The sequence below is a fragment of the Notothenia coriiceps genome, unplaced genomic scaffold, assembly GCF_000735185.1.
Source record: "Notothenia coriiceps isolate Sejong01 unplaced genomic scaffold, NC01 NC01_scaffold00037246, whole genome shotgun sequence".
NCBI classification, from domain to species: domain Eukaryota; kingdom Metazoa; phylum Chordata; class Actinopteri; order Perciformes; family Nototheniidae; genus Notothenia; species Notothenia coriiceps.
In genome coordinates this window covers 26,487,384-26,506,942 of record NW_011369947.1, presented here as the reverse complement: position 1 = coordinate 26,506,942, position 19,559 = coordinate 26,487,384, and the positions used below count along the sequence as shown (strand labels likewise).

At 40.1% G+C, this 19,559-nt stretch overlaps 1 protein-coding gene across 1 annotated transcript in view; it reads left to right on the top strand.

Annotated features, from left to right (window-relative positions):
* Window positions 1-19,559, top strand: part of LOC104966567 (laminin subunit alpha-5-like) — a 45,649-nt gene extending 26,090 nt beyond the window's left edge. The window contains exons 21-25 of the mRNA XM_010795750.1: window positions 651-794; window positions 984-1,114; window positions 1,259-1,423; window positions 1,877-2,009; window positions 19,533-19,559. Of these exons, the coding sequence (XP_010794052.1) occupies window positions 651-794; window positions 984-1,114; window positions 1,259-1,423; window positions 1,877-2,009; window positions 19,533-19,559 (600 nt within the window). The remainder of the gene's footprint in view (window positions 1-650; window positions 795-983; window positions 1,115-1,258; window positions 1,424-1,876; window positions 2,010-19,532) is intronic.

The following is a 19,559-nucleotide window of genomic DNA, read 5'->3' as shown; positions in this document are numbered from 1 at the left end:
TTAAATATTAAGATCCCCTGAGACACAGTGTCGTGAAAAAAAAAAAAAAAGTACCCGCCGACGGGGACCTTGGGGCTTAACAGGTTAACTTTAGCAGAAGAGCGTTTAATAACAGCCATTTTTCCCATTAAAGTAAAATCCATAGACTTGTAAAAAAAAGAGCAATTCAACAAAGTATTTCCACATGGCACCCTTGTAACCTTTAATCAAGTATAATCACTTAACATGTTACAAATACAGTTCCTTTAGTTCTGCAGTTGTGCTGATATGAAGGAGTAAATATAATACACGGTAGTTTGCCATAATACTCATTGTCCTAAGTGTTTTAGTTTTTTAGCTTTTACGGTTATTTGTATAGTAACATTTACATTTGGTGTAAATATTTGTCTTTAACATCCTTTTTTAATGCTAAATTGTTTCTTAAAAATGCTTATTTTGTATTATCCTTATATAGATTTGTTTTTTTTCTACCTACTTATGTTCGCACCACCAGATACCTGAGCAAATTCCTTGTTTGTGTATTCTGTGTACTCTGATTGCTATAATACAGCCTGTATTGACCGTGCGCGCGTGTGTGTGTGTGTGTGTGTGTGTGTGTGTGTGTGTGTGTGTGTGTGTGTGTGTGTGTGTTCGTGTTCGTGTTCTCACAGGTGGCTCGTGAGGCTCATTTCTCCGGGCAGAGCTACCTGGACTTGGCTCTGACAAACATCCCCAGCCTCAGGGACAACTTCTACGCCAGCTTCAGCTTCAGGACGGATCAGAAGGAGGGACTCATGTTCTACCACCACGATAAGGTCAGCCGAGCCTCATATCTCCTCCTATTTCCTCTGTCATTTCTCTGATTTTATTTATTTAAACTAAACAGCTGTTCTTTCTTGCTAATAACATTTGAGGTGTTTTCTTTCTCCTGCTTTGGTCTTGTGGACTTCCAAGTGTCCTCTCCTTACACGTTGTGTTCTAACCTGTTATGTGTGTGTGTACAGGTTGGAGTGTGTCAGGTGTTTCTGCACGAGGGCCACGTCGTCGTGAGAGCTGGAAACAGTGAGATAAAGACGCTGAAGACGTACAACGATGACAACAGCCACTACATCTCTGTCTACAACAACAACAAAGGGTAGGAGGACTGACGTTGAATGATGTAGAATTAAGCTCTCGGCTGTTTGTTCCAAATGTCAACATGGTGCCTTCAAACGTTGTCCTAACCTTGTTGTAAAGTACCAGCATGCACCTCTCACACTGTCTGACTGTCGTCCTCCAGGATGCGTCTGTACATGGACGATTCCATCGAGAAAGCGAAGGAGAACCGGATGGAGAGAAGAGCGGGGGTGGTGACGTCCACAGAGGGAACAACCTTCCTCGGAGGAACGCCCAACCAAAGCCTCACCAACCTCACCGGATGCATCAGCAACGTTTTCATCAAGAGGTACCATGTCGTGAAAGAGGGGAAACCTTCTTATTGCAGTCGTCATTAATATCTCGTAACATTTTGAGGGCTCCTACCTCAAGTGTTATCCTCCAAAAGTGGCTTTTAAAAAGAATTATAGTGTATATGAAAGTGATAATGAAACAAAAACCAGGGGAAATTACTATAGAAATTCTCCTGGAAAGTAAACATGAAATTTAAGTTATCTTGTTTGCAGTTGTTATTATTTGTTATGGCTTCTTACTCCAGTTGTAACCCCCAAAATCACATATGTTTATTTGTTGTGATGGTATAGTATTAATCTGTACCCCTACATATAAACTATTGATAGATCTTTTAGTTTATATATGTATAATGTCTTTGAAGCTCTTACAGAAGTATAGGAATATTTTTTGACACTTTGCTTTAATATAATCTTTTGTTGAGTATATTTTTTGTTTGTGTGTCTTTCAGGGACACCGATACTCAGATGGTTTTGAACCTGTTTAAAGTGAAAGAAAATGTCAACGTTCCTATGGACTGTCCCGCTGCCAAAAAACCTCAGCAGATCGTCTCCTCTCCGCCCAAACAGAGCAACAAACCCAAGGTACACACACACACACACGCACGCACACACACACACACACACACACACACACACACACACACACACACACACACACACATACACACACACACACACACACACTAAATTAAAGAAAAACAGACGAANTGTGTGTGAAAGTTTGGGGCTCTCTGCTGGAACTGCTACCTCCGCGACCCGACCACGGATAAGCGGGAGAAGATGGATGGATGGATGGATCAGGACAAAAAGTGAGCAACTTTTGTGTCCTGAAACTTTCAGAATCTCTTCACACAGAGGGGACACATGTTTATGAAAAAGAGGATTTTGCATAATAGGTGACCTCTAAGTCGCCCTGCCCTGTTTATCTGTCTGTCATTTGGGATGGCATTAGAGCCTGCTGTGTGTGTAGTCCAGTGTTGGGCTCGTTGGCAAGTCACAACCAAGTCAGATAAACGTAGGTCATATGCTCTGCTGTAGCATACTCTGTCGTTACTGCTGTAAAAATGTTACACAAATTGTGTTTGACCATCACAACCCCCCCGAAAATGACCAGTTTCAAAATCATAATTTGATCAATTTGATTTCATAACCACATTTTTTTTTCTTCAGTAAGTAAGATAGGCAAAAATGTAAAATGTGTGCCTTTTTTTTTTTAAAGATAATAAAATAAGTAACAATAACTTGTGTTGTTGTTCATTCTGGATTATAATCAAACGAGTGTATTTGTATTATATGTATGTGTATGTGTATTTGTATTTAAGGGACCAATTACAGGGACATATCTATACAGTATGAACACTCGACTGAATGTCTTACTGTGCATATGTAATCAACTCTTGCCTGAACCAGTGCATAAGTCCACGCTATTTTCTTTATCATTACTCCCCTAGGTGTGCTCAACAAATTGCGATGATCTAAGAGTGTCTTTAGTCATGACGCCTCTGGGAAACATCCCTTAAGGTTCATAAATTGAGATTTACTGCATGTAACAGACTTTTCTAGGTGGTTACATGGTTACATCTTATTTTACAAACCTATAGATGGTATAGTTAGAGGTATAATCTAAGTAACCGAAGGCCTCTCAAATGACATTATACATGAAATATACAGTATATCATATATATGAAATTATCATCCCACAATTTTCCCATTATATTCCATTGCAGCCCTTTTTAAGAGAATAAACCCCATCACCGATGTCCCTAACCATCTGTTTTCTAAACGCCATTCATTTTAACCTTCCCTTGTCCGTTTTTAAAGGTCACCCAAGTGTTGAATACAAAACAAAAGTCAATCAGTTAATACTAATTATCCTGATCTAGAGTGCAATGCAGAGAAGCATTGTTAAGAAGAGCAGGTTATAGAAACCACTGACATTTGCTGTGCTGTACCTGACACGGGAACATGCCACCAGCTGATGGGAGTCTATTTTCTTGTCCGTCCAACATCCTCTTTCCTTTCACGAAAAACTCTTCAATCAATTCCCAACAAACAACAAACTTCCTGGACGAAATATAGACCAAAGTGTTTGGTGTTTGGAGTTGGTGTATATTTTTAATAATGTATTAGGGTGCACACATTTTTTGTTTACTTCAAATTGTATTTATAAAGTATCTGTGGATCATTGTCTTTGTTTCTGAGCAACTAGGGTTCCTAAAGACCGAAGCAGTACTTTGTTAAGAAAGAAAGAACAATTAGATGGAACATATCTGGATATGCTTCCACAATGATCATCTACACAGATTAAAAAACATTTTTGGACAGCGAGCACAGTTTTTAAAAAGAATGCCCTTGGGTTTGGTGTATACGGTAGCAAGTTATTTCCTTGCAAATTCTGTTTCAACAGAAAAACATTCATTTTTAATGCATGACGTTTAAACTCTCAAATTACCACTGGAATGAACATCCGCAAATATTGCTTTGTAAACTGCAGCACATAATAATCTCTTCCAACTAAATCAATGTTATCAACTTGGAAAGTTGTCCACTAAAATGTCATGTTTATGTCTTTCCTATATCCACATGTTACACACTCTCACCTCCTTGAGGCTAAAGAGTGACACTCAAAATCAGTTTGACAACGAAGATGCTATACTTTTACAACCCACAATCTGTCTGCTGTTTGGATATAGAACATTGTGGAGAAAATCCATTATTCCTGAAGCACAACTCTCAACAAGTCACTCTTCCTCTTCCTAACACTCGGGGAACATTAGCAGGAAGGCTTGAAGTCACATATCCCGGGTGTATATCTCTGATGGGCCAAATCTTACCTGAAGCACCTTTTAGCAAGACTCCAATTTGTGCTTTCCGAATTATATTTCATCATTCAGAAAGCCTTGAATCTCTGAACAGTATTCAATGTGTCCCTTTTCGCATGTGGTCTATAGATCACTCAATGTCTAACGTTCTGTCTAAAACACCTGATTGTACAAAAAAAAGCATCCCCTGCATGTGGGGGCCAAAGAAAGAGGCAAAGGCTAGGGAAAACAGTGTTTTATGCTTACATAATTGGAAACCTGCTTTCATCCCTGAATGAATAACCAATTTAACTGCAACCCGTGTCACACAGCGATAATTACCTCAATCCATTTAGAGACAGATCTTTAGCTCAGCCTACAGCCAGTTCCTTGAATTTACTTTGCAAGGAATACTCACTTTTGATTTTGGATCTCTTTTCATCAGGATGGAGCCTTCCATTGAATATGAGGTCCCAGCCCCCCAAAAATGTAATTGGCTCATGGTATTCTGCTGAGTCACAGCAGCTGGAGGGGAAATGTGGACCTGAATGTATGTGTGTACAGTATGTGTCTGGATTGCAAATGATGTGTACTGTAGGTAAAGAATGATTGACAGATGCACCTTAAGAGCAAGCAGCCTTTCCTCTATGTCACAGTTCATAGTAGTGTACACATGTTTTTGCACAAATAAGTCACCAGGCCTTGGCTACTTCTCAGATTTGTTCCATAAGCAGTTTGAGTCCAGTCTGTGGGCAGGATCAGCAGAGGGTGTTCAAAAGCCCAGTGTGCAAACCCAACGATGAGTAAGCACTGCTACTATTGCTCTTGACATATCTGACAGATTTTCTACAGTAATACAGAGCTGCAGTTTCATCTCAAGGGTTTATGAATTGAGACAGATTCGGGGAGTGATTCAAAACTGTCATTATTAAGTCCTCAATTCAATCTGCTTCGATTCAGCGGGGCCGCCTTGGACAGCGGTTCTACGAGACACAATCAGGAAATTATTCCATCGAACGTAGTCGTGCAAGGTGCATTCAGAAGATTAGTGTATGTTGCAAAGGACAGTGTTGGTACTGAGTAGGCTACATGTGAAATGAAGAATGCAAAGAGATGGAGGTTTTAAATAAAATGAAGGATTTGCAAGTCAGTTTAGAAAGGTGGGAGGGAAGTGGTTTCACCTCCAGAATAGCTGATATATTCATGCACCACCGTGATGAGAATTTATATTATACTACTGCAGTGCTAACAGCAAAGTCTTCTGTTCCAGGTAATGTGTGTCTGCAGGTCTGTGTATGCCTTGACTGCATATTATGATTCTATAGAGTCTGTGATGTGAATGTGAATGGTGTGCGTGCGTGCGTGCGTGTGTCTAGTTAAACATGGACGTCCATATGGTGAGCTGAATACTATAACTGCTATGAAGACATGGTGAGATTAAATTTTTTTATTCATGCATAGAAATTAGAATATACGTTTACGGTGTTTTCATTAATTTGTATTATTTTTAATCAAACACCAGCTGTTTGAGAGCAAGTGGTACCTTCCACACACACTCCATTGAGTTTAGGAGCTAGAAAATGGAGAAGAAAACTTCCTTTACAATGTAATTTGCCCTGAAAAGTAATTGCTGCGAGTAGCTGAACAATGACATCAATTTTGAAGCCAATCTCTAGTTTGGGTCTCATCTAAAACAAAACATTCAAAAAAGCTTCCATTTTATGGACAGGTAGATTTAGATAATGGAGTAGCCTATAGTTCAGTAACCATCCAAGAAAAGTAGGTCTTTGCTATTTCACCTTTCAAAGTAAAGAACAGTATGCCAATAGTGTTGTTCAAACAAGTGATAATGTGTTAAACAATGCCGATAAATGAATGTCATACGTTACATATTTAAAAGACGACAATGCTCTGAGCACTGAATGGAAATGGCCTTCATGCTTGCAAGGTCTTGAGTGACATACTAAATCTAATTTAAAAACGCACCCATGCTGATACGGCCCTCGGGGTTACATACTCTAATAGTTGTGTGGGAATATTGCATTCCTTGGCAATAAAGTGTCATAAATCATGGCTCATAGATGCTGTGTCAGGTGTTAATCCCCTGGTATTCCAGCCACACACAGTCTGCATGTCTGCTTCACTAAATGGCCAGTGGGGTTAGCTGAGAAGTATACGTATATGAGCTCAGATGTAAAAACTGATGAGTAATAGTGCTTTAATGGGGTTGAGCAGAGATGACATCTTCACGCATGAAGAAACTTCAAAGCCATATTTGGTGAGTCACCACTGATGCCCTCTTAGAGTGGTTTTCTGGAGTTCTTAAATTAGCTGAGATATATTAAAGTCCTATCTACACATGTGTGATTAACATATTTTCATCTACCACGCTGAATATTATTCGAAGTTCATTTCTTTTACAGAGCAGCGCACAGTGCATATCTATTTACTAATTCCACATAATTGGTTCTGTTCTCTGTGCTATTCTGAGATGCATACATTTATTTGATACTAATGCATATCTGAAAATATCTTGATTAGTCGTAACATTATGGGCTGCCATGGAAACCTCATCTTCCAGTTTTGAAGTAGCGTGTGTAAAGATAAATGGGAACTAAGAAACATCCAGCATCACTGAGGCTCAGAGATCATTTCTCACTTTGAAGTGTGTCGTGGGCCTGAGCCTGCAGTTGGTGTTGACACAGTCTCAGAGCAAACAAAATCTGGGCCATTATGTATTTAATGATGGAAGAGGAGGTAGAGCTCTCCCACCCCAAGAGACTGTCACTTTGACTCTCTAGGCACTGCGGGCAGCATGTGCGCACCACCGCAGAGACTTAAAAATAATATTGAGGCTGCAAAATGTGCAAATATTGAAGTGGCCCCTCTGCAATGCCATTGAAAACAATAACAAGAAAAGATACAGGCAGGGTTATCTGGGCTATTATACAATAGTAATGAACCGCCATATCCTGCATCAAATCAAAATGCTTGTGCGTCTAGTTTACAATAAATTAAATGTGGCATTTCATTTCACTATATTCATGCATTGGCTCAGTCCAGTTTGGCCCAGACTGAAATATCTCACAAGCTAAACCCATAAATTTTTTATTTTAAGCAGATTCATTGTCCCCAGAGGATTATGCAAACATTAGGGATACCGTGACGTTTCCTCTAGCGCCACTCTGAGGCTGAAATGTGTGGCTCAAAGTGAAATAGCTATGGGATGGGTTGCAAAATACTTTTTCCACAAATATTTGAGGACCCTTCACATACATTTGAATGGCACTGATGATCCTCTGACTTTTTACTCTTTCACCAACAAACAAATCAAAGTTGTAATCAATCAAATATTTTAAATTCTACTTAAGGGACTGACCCAGTTTAGTTGTAAACATAAACGTTTACCGGACAATAAACCATACTGACTTTGGTGATCCCCTTCCTTTTCCTCTGGCAACAACCTGAGGTTTGGAGTTGTTGTTTTTTTTGAAAATCACCAAAAGGAGGTCACCATTTCTATTTGTCCAATACTTTTGTTTTTGACCACAAACCTGAAAAACTAACACTTCTCGTTAGTTTCAGCTATGCAAAATCCACGTTACTAAAATTATCTTTCTAAAAAGTTACCTTAAAACGAAAAAAAAATGGTGTTATATTCTAGTCAACGTACAGTTATAGTGTGGAAACATTTAACTCTCTGAGACTCATTAGTTCAAGCATTATCTTAACTTCAAAGGGATATTGAAGGAAAACATGTTGAACAGATTGGTTCCTCACTACTTGTGAGTCGTTTGTTGATCCAAGGAAAAGCATGCTGCTCTAAGTCTCCAAAGCCAGATTAGCTGTGTTTGAATGTGGTCTCAGGAGGGCTGGGAACACAGTGCACATGCAAATACATTCACACACAACCAATTACTCGGAGAAGTCCTCAAACAAGAGTAGGCCACATAGGAGACATGTACTTTCTCAATGAAGTAGGCAAAAGCAAAGAGTGACTGAGGGTCAGAGACGCAGGGATAAAACATGTTGATCAAATTGACTTTGATGAGCATATATCATTTAAATTGGATTGTATTCTGATAGAGTTGTGTCACTGTTATGGATGAGAGGGACGCTAAGATATTACACAACAAAACACTACAGATTTGTCATTGTTTTTCCATAATAGTTACTCAGTAATCATCTGCAGCCAACAGGGAAACAATGGGTTATGTAACAATTCTATATTACATTGATTATTTATTTTTGAGTTTACGTGCCTGTGTTGTATAATGGAAATGAGTTAAGCAGCATTAGCGTTGGCTTCTCTGTGGGAGTTTTTAACAGATAGTTAAGCCAATTTTCCAGAGACATTAATAGTGATTAATGATGTTGTTTTTATAAAACGAGTGGCTGTTTTTGTATAAAGACACTTAAAATATAGCAGAGTCAATGCATAAGAAGTGTTATCTCCCTAACCAGGACAATATCATTTAACAGGAGGGCAATTTTGAGAATGACCACCATCTGTGTACCACAAGGCACACAGTATGTGTGTGAGTGTGTGTGTTTGTGTGTGTATCCATTACTGCATTTGTTGTAAATTCACAAATAATATGATTACTCCAAGTAGAGATGGATGCTAGCAAGCTGTACTTAGACAAAGTTGTGCTTTGGTGAAATCCTAGCCCCAGCCCTCTAACATGCTCACAATGACAATGCTTACAAATGTGATGTTCTGTAGGTTGTTGACCATTATCACCATCTTACTTTGGCATGGTTGCATGTTTTCTGACACAAAAACTGCTTCTGGTTTTAGAAAATAAGGTAAAAAAAAAGAAGTGCTGCAGCAAAAATAAAGCACTTTTCAGACATTAAAGTATTTAAACACAATACAAATATGAACCTGAAAATGAGCATAACATGGCCCCTTTTTAATATAGTTATATGAAAACAAGAAGACTTCCCTCTTTTCAAGGCATGCAGCCAACAAGGTATTGTTGTTAGTTTGTCTTAATGTTCCTGTTTCCACATTGGATTTGGAGAACAAAAGATTCAAATAACAGTAGAAAGAAAGCCTCTTGAATCTGTCTGGAAATTACAAAGTCCATTACCCCCAGTGTATATCTGTACAACATTTGTGCCAATCCATCCGGAATATGGGAATTGACCTATTGGTGGTGCAAGAGCAATTTAGGTTTCATGCTTTGGAAATGTTAGAAGAAAGCTTCATGGCAATGTCTGCACCAAATAAGTGGACCAACTTTTCAGCAACCCAATGTTTTTGCTTTTCCACTTGCAAGACTACAGCAACTATCCTTTTGTGACTTCCTCAGCTGTGATCATTGTGCTCAATACCTCGTTGGTGTTACCTTAGTGCTGGTGTCTCCAATGCTCCAATTATCATTCAGCAAAGACTTTCATTTTTTTTTCAAGTCCCTGTTTATGCATGTTTGTGGATATACGCAGTGATCATACTTGTTCTGATCCCCATGTGTTTGCTGCATACAGTAGGAAAATACTCATGAATAATTTAGATAAAAGATCAAAGTTTATGTTTACTGCTTTTGTATTTTCATAGTCTAATGAAACCTTTCTGTTTCGCCCAGGGATGCTCTGTGGATCTGAAGGAAGCATTTGACACTGCAAACTCTCCTTCACCTGTGAGACTTGACAGAGATAGGGAAATGAATCGGGGGGGAAATAGAATAGTGTTTGTTTCTGCACCTGAACATTCTCCTTTATTCTCTTATGAAATATCAGCTGTTTCACACTTTTTTCTTTTACTTTCATTGATGTACAAATTTCCTTGCAACCACTTTAGAGTCTCTGCATGTATCTGTCCTCAGGGATCCAACCATAATGAATGGTTAAGCTGACAGTCATCGGAAAGCAGGCCAGGCTTCTTTGCATAAATCTGGACACTCCCCCCACAGCCTCTGGCAGGTCAATAAACGATGTAGTAGAGAAGAGATTAAGGAAAGTGGTGGAGAGGTGGAGGGGGTTCCCTGGTTGTCAGCTCTGTGTTGTTCCACTCATTAAGCACAGTGAGATTAAGCTGGTGTTGAGACTGGGGGGGGGTCTGTGGTTTGTGGCGGGTTGGATCTGCATTCCAGCAGTGGGCACACAGTCAGATTGTCGTCATAGGTCTATGAGCAGGCAGAGCTGGGAGGAAAACAGACAATTAAATCAATACGACAGCAATCAGCAGATCACTGCGCTGCTCCCCCTTGCTATTTAAAAAAAAAATGTTTTCTCCTCCACAGAAGCAGGTTGCTCGCATAGGAAATGAATGGTTAAACTTTGATCCATTTGATGACATATCTAACCTGCAGTAATCAGAGATAAATACAAAAACAAACAGTGCTTTGAAATATACAACTTTAGAGCCCTTGTGGTATTCGTTCTGCAGTAAATAACTCAACTTGGATCACTGTGAAAGCTACATTGGCAAGACTAGAACAAACCTCTCTTGGGGCAATCTTATGAAACAGAGAGTCAAACAATGAAACTCTGTATGTCTCCCCAGGTAATTAAAACGATCAAATCACTGAATTTACTGCCAGCTCTCTTTTCTTTACCTTTTCAACCTGTGAGGTTTATAGTGTGAGTACACAAATCCAATCAAATCACGTTTATTTGTCCCAATCATACACACGTACAATTATTGTGTGCCTGCAATTTATTAGGATACAATAAAATACATTTTGTTAGGGTTTCAGATGATACAACTTTAAACAATAAAACAGTATGAGCATGAGTGAGTCTCAGACAAATGTAAACAATATAACCAGTACATCCTATAAATGAATGGTAGATTAACTATAAATTGCGTGATAAATAAATAAAAGCCCCAGTGACTTTAGCTGGATGGCCTGAGGGAAGGAAATACAATTAAATAGAAACAACATAAGGGGACACACTCTTTGTTTAGTGTTGGCCTGTCGTTTTGTATACTGCCATTTTAAGGCACAGAGATATAAATCCTACCCGCAAGAGCCTTTATAAAGCAAACTGCAGAACTGAAAACCAATGGAAACAGATAAGCGACTGCAAAAAATGTCGGTTTTAACTCCGTAATGTATAGCTTTGCAAACACATAGACCCAAACGTCGCTTCATGAACTTATTCGTGCATGATAAAAACTTGTTTGAATCATAGACAAGAAAAGTTAGACTTTATTCCAAACATTGTGTGCTCACAATATACATGTTTATATTTCTTTAAAGAGTCATCTTTGTTGCTTGTATCATGTTGTTCCCATTGACTAAAGGAAGCTTGGATTGCATTAGACATTAGGCCTACAGGTTTAATAATAAGACTTTATACCCCAATGGGCTAAGCCTTGAACTCATAAGAGGAATTTAAGAAGTCTGCTAAATCAATATTCTCCATTTTCCAGTGAGGTATATTTCTTTCATTGCCTCTGTCTCTGTCTCTGTCTCTATTACTGCTCCTTGTCATTTCAGTTTCTCTCTCGTCTCAGTTTCTCATTAACACCGCCGCCCTGTTGGCTACTCTCCTCGTCTGTTCTCAACTTCTCCTTTCCTTTGCTCGATTTAGCCCCCTTTGCCACCTCTCATAGACAATGTGTCGGATGTATGAAAGTGAGGGGGGTGGGGGGGACATCCAATTAAAAGCACAATGCATTATTATTTCAGAGCCCCCCCCCTTCTGCAGCCTCCCGGAGCCCTTCAGATTATATAACAGCTCAGTGTCACCGGAGCCAGTCTGTGGAGGACAAGTTAAGGGGGTCTTCGCCGATGATGCAGCTCAGCGACTCTGGACTTTCCCCAGCAGCTCCCATTGCACACTACCCCTCACTCCTCCTCCTTTTCCTCCTTTTCCTCCTCCTCCTCCTCCTCCTCCCCCTCCTCCTTCCTCCCCTTGCCATATCCACCCACCCATCCACCCACCAGCCCACCCTCTCCCTGTCTTTCTAACACACACATACACACATACACTCAATCACGAATGCACAGGGATTGCAGCAACAGCAGCAGCACAGCGAGATGGAGATCTCCGCTGCGTGTGTGAGTGCCTATTCCCGGTGAGTGCAGGGACAAGAGGGAATGAGTGTCAGTGGTGCTTGAATGAGGTGTAAAAAGGGAGAAGAGAGTAGAGTAAAAGGCAGAAAGAGTGATATCAGTGAGGACCCAATGAGGTTTTTGAGGCTATGTCTTTTCTGCTTTTTCCTTTTCTCATCCCGATAACCTGAATCTTTTGCCGGATGTGCCACAACTCCTCCAGCTGTCACTGCGCCGGCTGCCTCTCTCTGTGTCCTCCCGCAGCCTTTGAAAGCTGCTCCAGTGGCTGGACGGCACCCTGGCACCCTCTGAATACATGGATGAACACTGGCTCTACAGGGGATCTGCGCCTTCTTGTCCTTTGCACCTCTGATCTGTTTCTCAAGGTAAGAGTTTCCTCTTTTTTTGTTGGAGTTGAACAGATTATTCGCAAAGAAAAGAGTCAGGGTTTCATCTGGTCTGCTTTAAAAAAAATCATATCTAAATTAAAGTTGATATCCAAAGCATGTATGATTTGTGACTTTTGTTAGTGATGCATGCATGTGTATGATCCCCTGTATGTATTAAATATGAATATATTAGGGAGGGGGCATTTCTGCATCCAAGCATTGAAAGGTTTAATGACTAATCAGGAGAGCACGTCAAGGTTTTCATCAGGATGAATGGTGATGCAATTTGATTTATATACTTATTATAAACGTGTGTCTTTGCAGCATCTGACAGACATGCAGTATTAATCTGACGATGCAGAGGCTGATTATGGAGATGTCTGTACTTGTGTGTTCTCTGGGCTTTATGGTGAAGAATATTGATGAATGCTCACTAATAGACTATCACATGTTTTAAAAGGCTGAGGGAGTGATGATCATTCATTAGAAAACACCCACAGTATTAAGTGGCGAAGGCTATATGAAAAATTGGTATGCGATGAGTGATGTGCTACTCAAGGCTGAATTTGATGAAAGCTGGATTCAGACTTATCATGACTAATGACATGTGTGATCTAGGAAGCTCTTTGGTGCTGCATCACATACAGAGCTGCACTTATATTCTCTCTCAGTCTTTGTAGCCCTCCCCTTGCCTCCCACCCCTCTCTCTCTCTCTCCGTCTCTGTCCCCCCTTATTTTCTACATGTCATTGCTTGACTACCTGAATTTACAGGAAACACTGAAAGGGTAAAGCGTCGAGGTGACAAATACACTGACGCTTGTCTATCTCCAGTTTTTTCACTTATAAATCACCTTCTACACTACACCTGAATCAATCATCACACCCACCTGAGTACACGTGTGTGCCCGTAGCCCGACGGCTTATTAATCAATGAACTCATCAGGGTGATGCACCAGGGATGTAACCTCTGAAGTGATGCAGGCAGAGTGGCTCTTCTCCGTTTGGTTTAAACAGAAAGATACCCACACTAACTGCAAAGCAAGGGATTAGAAAAGAACCTGAAATGCCCTTCTGCATATCAGCCTCTCCAAACTTACTCTTCCCAAGGATCCATTTCACATCTAGTGCTCTCATCCAGGAAAAATAAGGATGGGACCCTTTTAAACCCTCCCACTATTCCCCATACAAGAAAGTGCTGCTCAGTCATGAATCTTTTAAGCCAATGTCATAATGAAAAAACTTTCACATGTGTAGCCGGTAGCCCAGATAGCTACACATAGTTCTGGACGACAGCTGGAATAAGATGGTGTGTATAACTGTGGAGATTTGGAAACCTCCTCGGATTGTTCTCTAAAATTGAACAAAAGATAATATAAAAATCTGAGATCAAAAGGGCTTACATTGTTTCTTGAAGAAGAGCGTGATTATGTGTTGGGGAAAAGATTACTGCAACGCGGAGGGTGTAGGGGCCGGAACCTATACTGTACTACTGCACAGTAGGAATGAATAAGTCTTCACATGCACGCAAACCCTATGGATTGGATAAAGGCTGCAATATCTCTTTGTGCTAAGTTGGTGCAATGTCACGCTCTGTAATTTATGCAAATAATGAGAAAAAAAATCCTCATACAAAATGGATACATTGCAGAGCAACAATGCGTACTCTACGATGCATTAAGCACAGCCTCAACCTGCATCATAATGAAAAGTGAAGTACTTGTGATACACATGTTTTAGAACGTAAATTGATGAGCTGTTGCTTTGACCAACATTACCATTCATGATGCACTCAGTTTGTATTGATTGTGCAGCAGAGGCATGTTTAAGGCCACTATCATAACATTACGTAACCATTAATGAGAGTGGCTAGACAGTGTTATGCTAGTAACTCATCTTACATATGCACTTCTGTAATTATTGCGTTGATGAGGGCTGTCAGGGATGTAAGGCGATCCAAGCAAAGCTGCCTCTTTCTCCTTGCTATGCGATGGGGCATAAATCATGAGTCAGCAGTGTTGTAGTCTTGCTATGGCATGGAAAATGGATTCAACTTCCCTATTAATATTCTTTACAAACAACCACGTTTCTACAACATTGTGCTCATAATGAATCGATCATGATACTGTAGTGAGAGGTGTTCTTTTCCTTTACATGCAGCATTTTAGCGTGAAGAACTGAAGGGGCAATTGGAACAGACAACGTGCTCTGCCAGGGTACATAAGGAGATTTGAGAGGATTACTTTTGCAATTTTAGAGTCAATGCATTATTCATAATCCTTTGGATAGCTGAGGCCAAATCAGGGAAGGACCTCAGGTCATTAGCAGAGATATAGCATGCTTTGAGAAGAGGACGAGGAGGAGAACGACGATGCAAAGGAGATTCTCATTCAGCCATCCAAATATATTCATGTGTCACTGTCTCAGTTATTCTGTATGTGTATTTGACTTCCAACAATAATAAGTCATTGCTTTTCTTGATTAACATTGTGTGAATTTCCATTTAGCTGCTTTACATGCTTTACATGACGGCATTTGAAATTGTATGCGCTTAGAGGAGACTTCCTGCAGATGTGATTACCTTTTCAGGAGGGTTAGATTGCCACATGTGACTGTAAAATGGCATGATCACATGTGGATCAGCCTCAAACAAATTCCCTTTTATCCATGGGAAATGCTTCTCACAAACATCTCACGCTAAAATCAAAGTGCATACTAAGCTATGTTTCAGAACAAATACCACCCCGAATAAAATTCAGCTGCTCCACATTTCAAAACAACTGTGGGTAAATGCATGACACAGCACACCATATTGTCCGTGCATAATGACACTGAACTAGTTGCTTTGTGTGTGTGTGTGTGTGTGTGTGTGTGTGTGTGTGTGTGTGTGTGTGTGTGTGTGAGACTATGCAGGGTCACATAGCATAGCTTTGCAATCCTTAAAAAGTGCGTATCATTTATTTGGTTAGGACGTCACTGGAACTCGAAACTGCTGATCGACTGGAGATCAGAAATTAACATTAATCTCATCTAGCTTCTCCTTTCACTAATTTCATGGGAGTCGTTAAACTAACAGTAAGGAAATGTCTCGTCAGTATAAATTCCCCAACTGGAACAATCACATTGATGGATTTGCAACGTCTCCCAATGATAAAACATGATTACTTTAAGAAAAGCTGCAAAACCATGTATATCTTGCTTTTGTGTGGTAATAAATGATTCATTGAGTTTACTTATTGCGTGGCGTCTTGTCATATGAAAATGATTAACCAGCTCCTCCTGATGTTTCCTTTCAACCATATCAGACATCATTTCATTTCCTTGTGCTTCTTGATATATTTCATGCTCGAGCTGAGAAATGTGTTTCATCAAGGATGAGACAGAAAATGCAATATTTCTCATTTGATCATATGGACCTTAATTTGATACTCTGCATGGGGAGTGACTACAGCAGCGAGCTCTATTATGCATTATCAAAGAGGTTTTTGGCCTCCTGGTTTGATCAAAGGCCGTTTATTTATTACATAGTCAAAGTAAATCAAGCTTTCCCATTAAAACATGTAAAATATATTGGAAAAACTTAATTGAATCTTTTTGATAATGATGAATTTAAGTGAAAAAGTACTTACTGATTAAATGAGATATTCACTCGGTAATGATTGGTAGATCATTAGTACTCTATGACAGTGGTGAAAGAAGATACATCTTTTAAAAGAAGCACATCGATTCTCACTCTTCATAATGCTGCATTTTCAAGCACAAGAAGTTATCATTTGTATTGATTTACCGATCTATAAACAACTATGGTTTAATGGCTTCAAACAATGATTGAAATGTCTATCAAACTGTTTTACAAACCCATGTTATTGTAAACCATGGGCTTAAGCAGTATAGGCAGATATCTTTTGGAGACTTCAACCCTTCTACACTCAAGTGAAAACTCATTTACAGATATGTCCAAGTCCTTCCAAGCCATTAATTAAGCAACGCAGATTTTGAAGTGAAGATAATACATTTCCTCCCTATGAGTTTAGACTCAGAGCCGAAAGGGGGATCCAGGTGCTGCACATATGGGCTGCTGTTTAGTCATTTCCTCTGCCAGCTACTTTAGACCACAAGGGGAATATATTATTTACCAAACACCTATTAATAGTGAGCCAACTGCCCCACAGCTATTCCTTAAAAGAAAAACACCCTTAACCATTGTGGGGAACATACTATCAAGCAATCTAAGTGCAGAAGAATGCATCAAATATATATCTCGTGAAATGTTATGTCGCATTGATAAGGAGATGACCTTAAGTGGGTGAGTACACAGGGAGCTTGAGATTGACAATGATTAGGGCTGAGTGTACCAGTGTAGAGAACAGAACTGGAGCTCAGACGTTTAGATGTAATTATGATATGAAGAACAGTAGAACGAGCTGTCATATAAACCCATTTGTTGGAGTACGAGTGTTTCCTAATGTATAGCCGAATATGATCTGTGTGGGTAAAATGCAAATGAAAATAAACTGTATTTGTGACAAAAGAGTTTCTCATAAAGCCAAGGGAAGGGCTGCAGTGTGTTTAAATCACTGAAGCTCATGTGCACGGTTCTCCCTTAAGCCTTCGGTGACACAATAGGAAACCCCAGAAATTATAGGAGCCGAGTGGGAAATAGGCCACAAATCCAACTGAGCACAAATCACTTAATGCTGAAACATGAGCATTGCTATTCTACCACTATATAAATCAATAACATAAATGTGTCACGATGCGTTTGTAAAACAAATGCCAGATGAAAAACAAAAGGCCTGCTACTCAAAGATAGCATTCACAAGCACACCTACGAGAAAGCAGCAACAGCAGCCGCCAGCTTTGGCACTCCTAAAGTTGAATGATATTGTCAAGCATACAAACATCTCCTGAATGACATGCACTCACATTAAATATGCTGCTATATGTTAAGATAACCGGCAAATACTTAGCCCGATAAGACACATCAGTGATATGGCAACTTGACAGCATAACACCCCCAAGTTAAAGAAAAAACGTGCTTCAAGCTCAATGCGTGTAATGAGGCTGACATCTGACACAAGTCAACGCATAGAGTTTCTGAAAGGTGTCAACACGAGCAAGGAGCACACAAAATTGTTATTCCAAAAAGGTGTGCAGAAACAAATTATCAGAATTTTTGGCAGGCATGCTTGCTTTTGAAAAACTATAGTGCGTACTGTAACTAGCAGTTGCAAGTTTTGGAGTAACCAATGAGCTGGGTATCCAATTAAAAGAGTCCAATTAAAGAGTTTTAGCTTATGTTACGTGTTGCAAAAAATGCTGGAAATAGAGGTGGACGTATCATAAACCTATACTGAAGATTAGTTACATTGAGTCCTTTGTTTCTATGTCAACACAGAGGATGCCAGTAAAAGCATTTAATATAGTCATAGAAAACACCAAAGTGTAGTGACATTTGGAAAGTTTGACTTTTTGATTTTCTTTCTTCAGTCTTGAGTGCTTTTAAATGTTTTCACTTTTGTCACATTTCAACATGTATATTAATAAATGATGTGTTCTGAATTGTGGAACATGTATTTGTATGAAATATTGTGTCTTTAAGGATTATAATTTACTACCAGGATTTAAATGTATGGTCTCAGAGGAAACATGTTTTTACAGTACCTTACTAAAGGGATTAGATCCTCTCTGATTTCCTCCACTAAATATGGTTGGACACACAAACACTGATTATATTTTTCTTTTACCTCTTTCAGAAAATATGGTGAGCAAAGAAGACGCCAACTACATTGTTCTTTCAAACTCAGATGACTCCGATTCAGATACAGGCCCTTCACAAAGCCTTGATGCACAGTCCGGACCAGAATCAGGCAAGCCACAGGTGAAGAAGAGAAACAAGGCTTTACAAGTTCGCTTTAGGGATATCTGTGAGGCCCAGAATGAGTTTCGGGGAAAACGCTCCAGATCCATTTCCTCCAAAGTGATACAGAGAAAGTATATGACCATGCCCGCCAGACGCTCTATTCCAAACGTGACCAAGAGCACCGGGGTCCAGACTTCGCCGGACCTCAATAAGCGATACAAGACTTTCCCTTTCGAGAGGAAAAAAGGACATACATTCAAACATACTGCTTTGGTGGAAGATTATAAAGGACAAAATAATGGTTTCTTGAGCGATATAAAGACAGTAGCAGATGATGGACAACCCATTGGCGATTCCTCAAAGTACAAGGGTAAGATTGTGGTGCAAACTAAAGCTTTGCTTCACCACACTGATGACAGCAGTGATACAGAGGATTTGCTTTTGCGTGCCAACTGTCTGGATGGACCCTCTCGTCCTGTCTCTTCACATTTCTCGGAAGAGTGCCATCAGGGTAGCCCTGCTTCAAAAAGAGAAACAGAGTACCAGGGTTGTGGGACAAGGACCAAACACAAAGGATTACCCAAAGAAGATACGGACGCTGGCACTTCCTCAAAGCGCCAGCTTGCTTACTCAGAGTTTTCCCAGGACAAGTCGAGGGGCGCGGGCCCTGTTGCGTGGAACTCTTTGACACAGGTGGAGTCTTTAGGAAGCCCGTCTGTGAGCTGTAAACGGAAAAAGGGTACACAGTTAAACGAACAGCAGTCACAGACGCTTCCCCATAGTGCCAAATGTTCAGTGCAGTCACAAGGGCATAGTCGGACCAGGCATGCATCAGCCTCCTCTAAACTTCAGCAAACAGTTGGGGGGGACGAGGGCTTTCCTCCAAGAGACACACGAGCCCCAGGCATGCGGAGCAGCCAGCAGATAATGCCCTCATCTGAAGACAAGGATATCAAAGTGCAGCTGCAGGCGATGGAGAGCCTCATCAACTCCAGCCAAGAGACCATCAAGGTGCTACTTGGAGTCATTCAGGAGCTGGAGAAAGGGGAAGCGCAGAGAGGAGGGTGAGTAG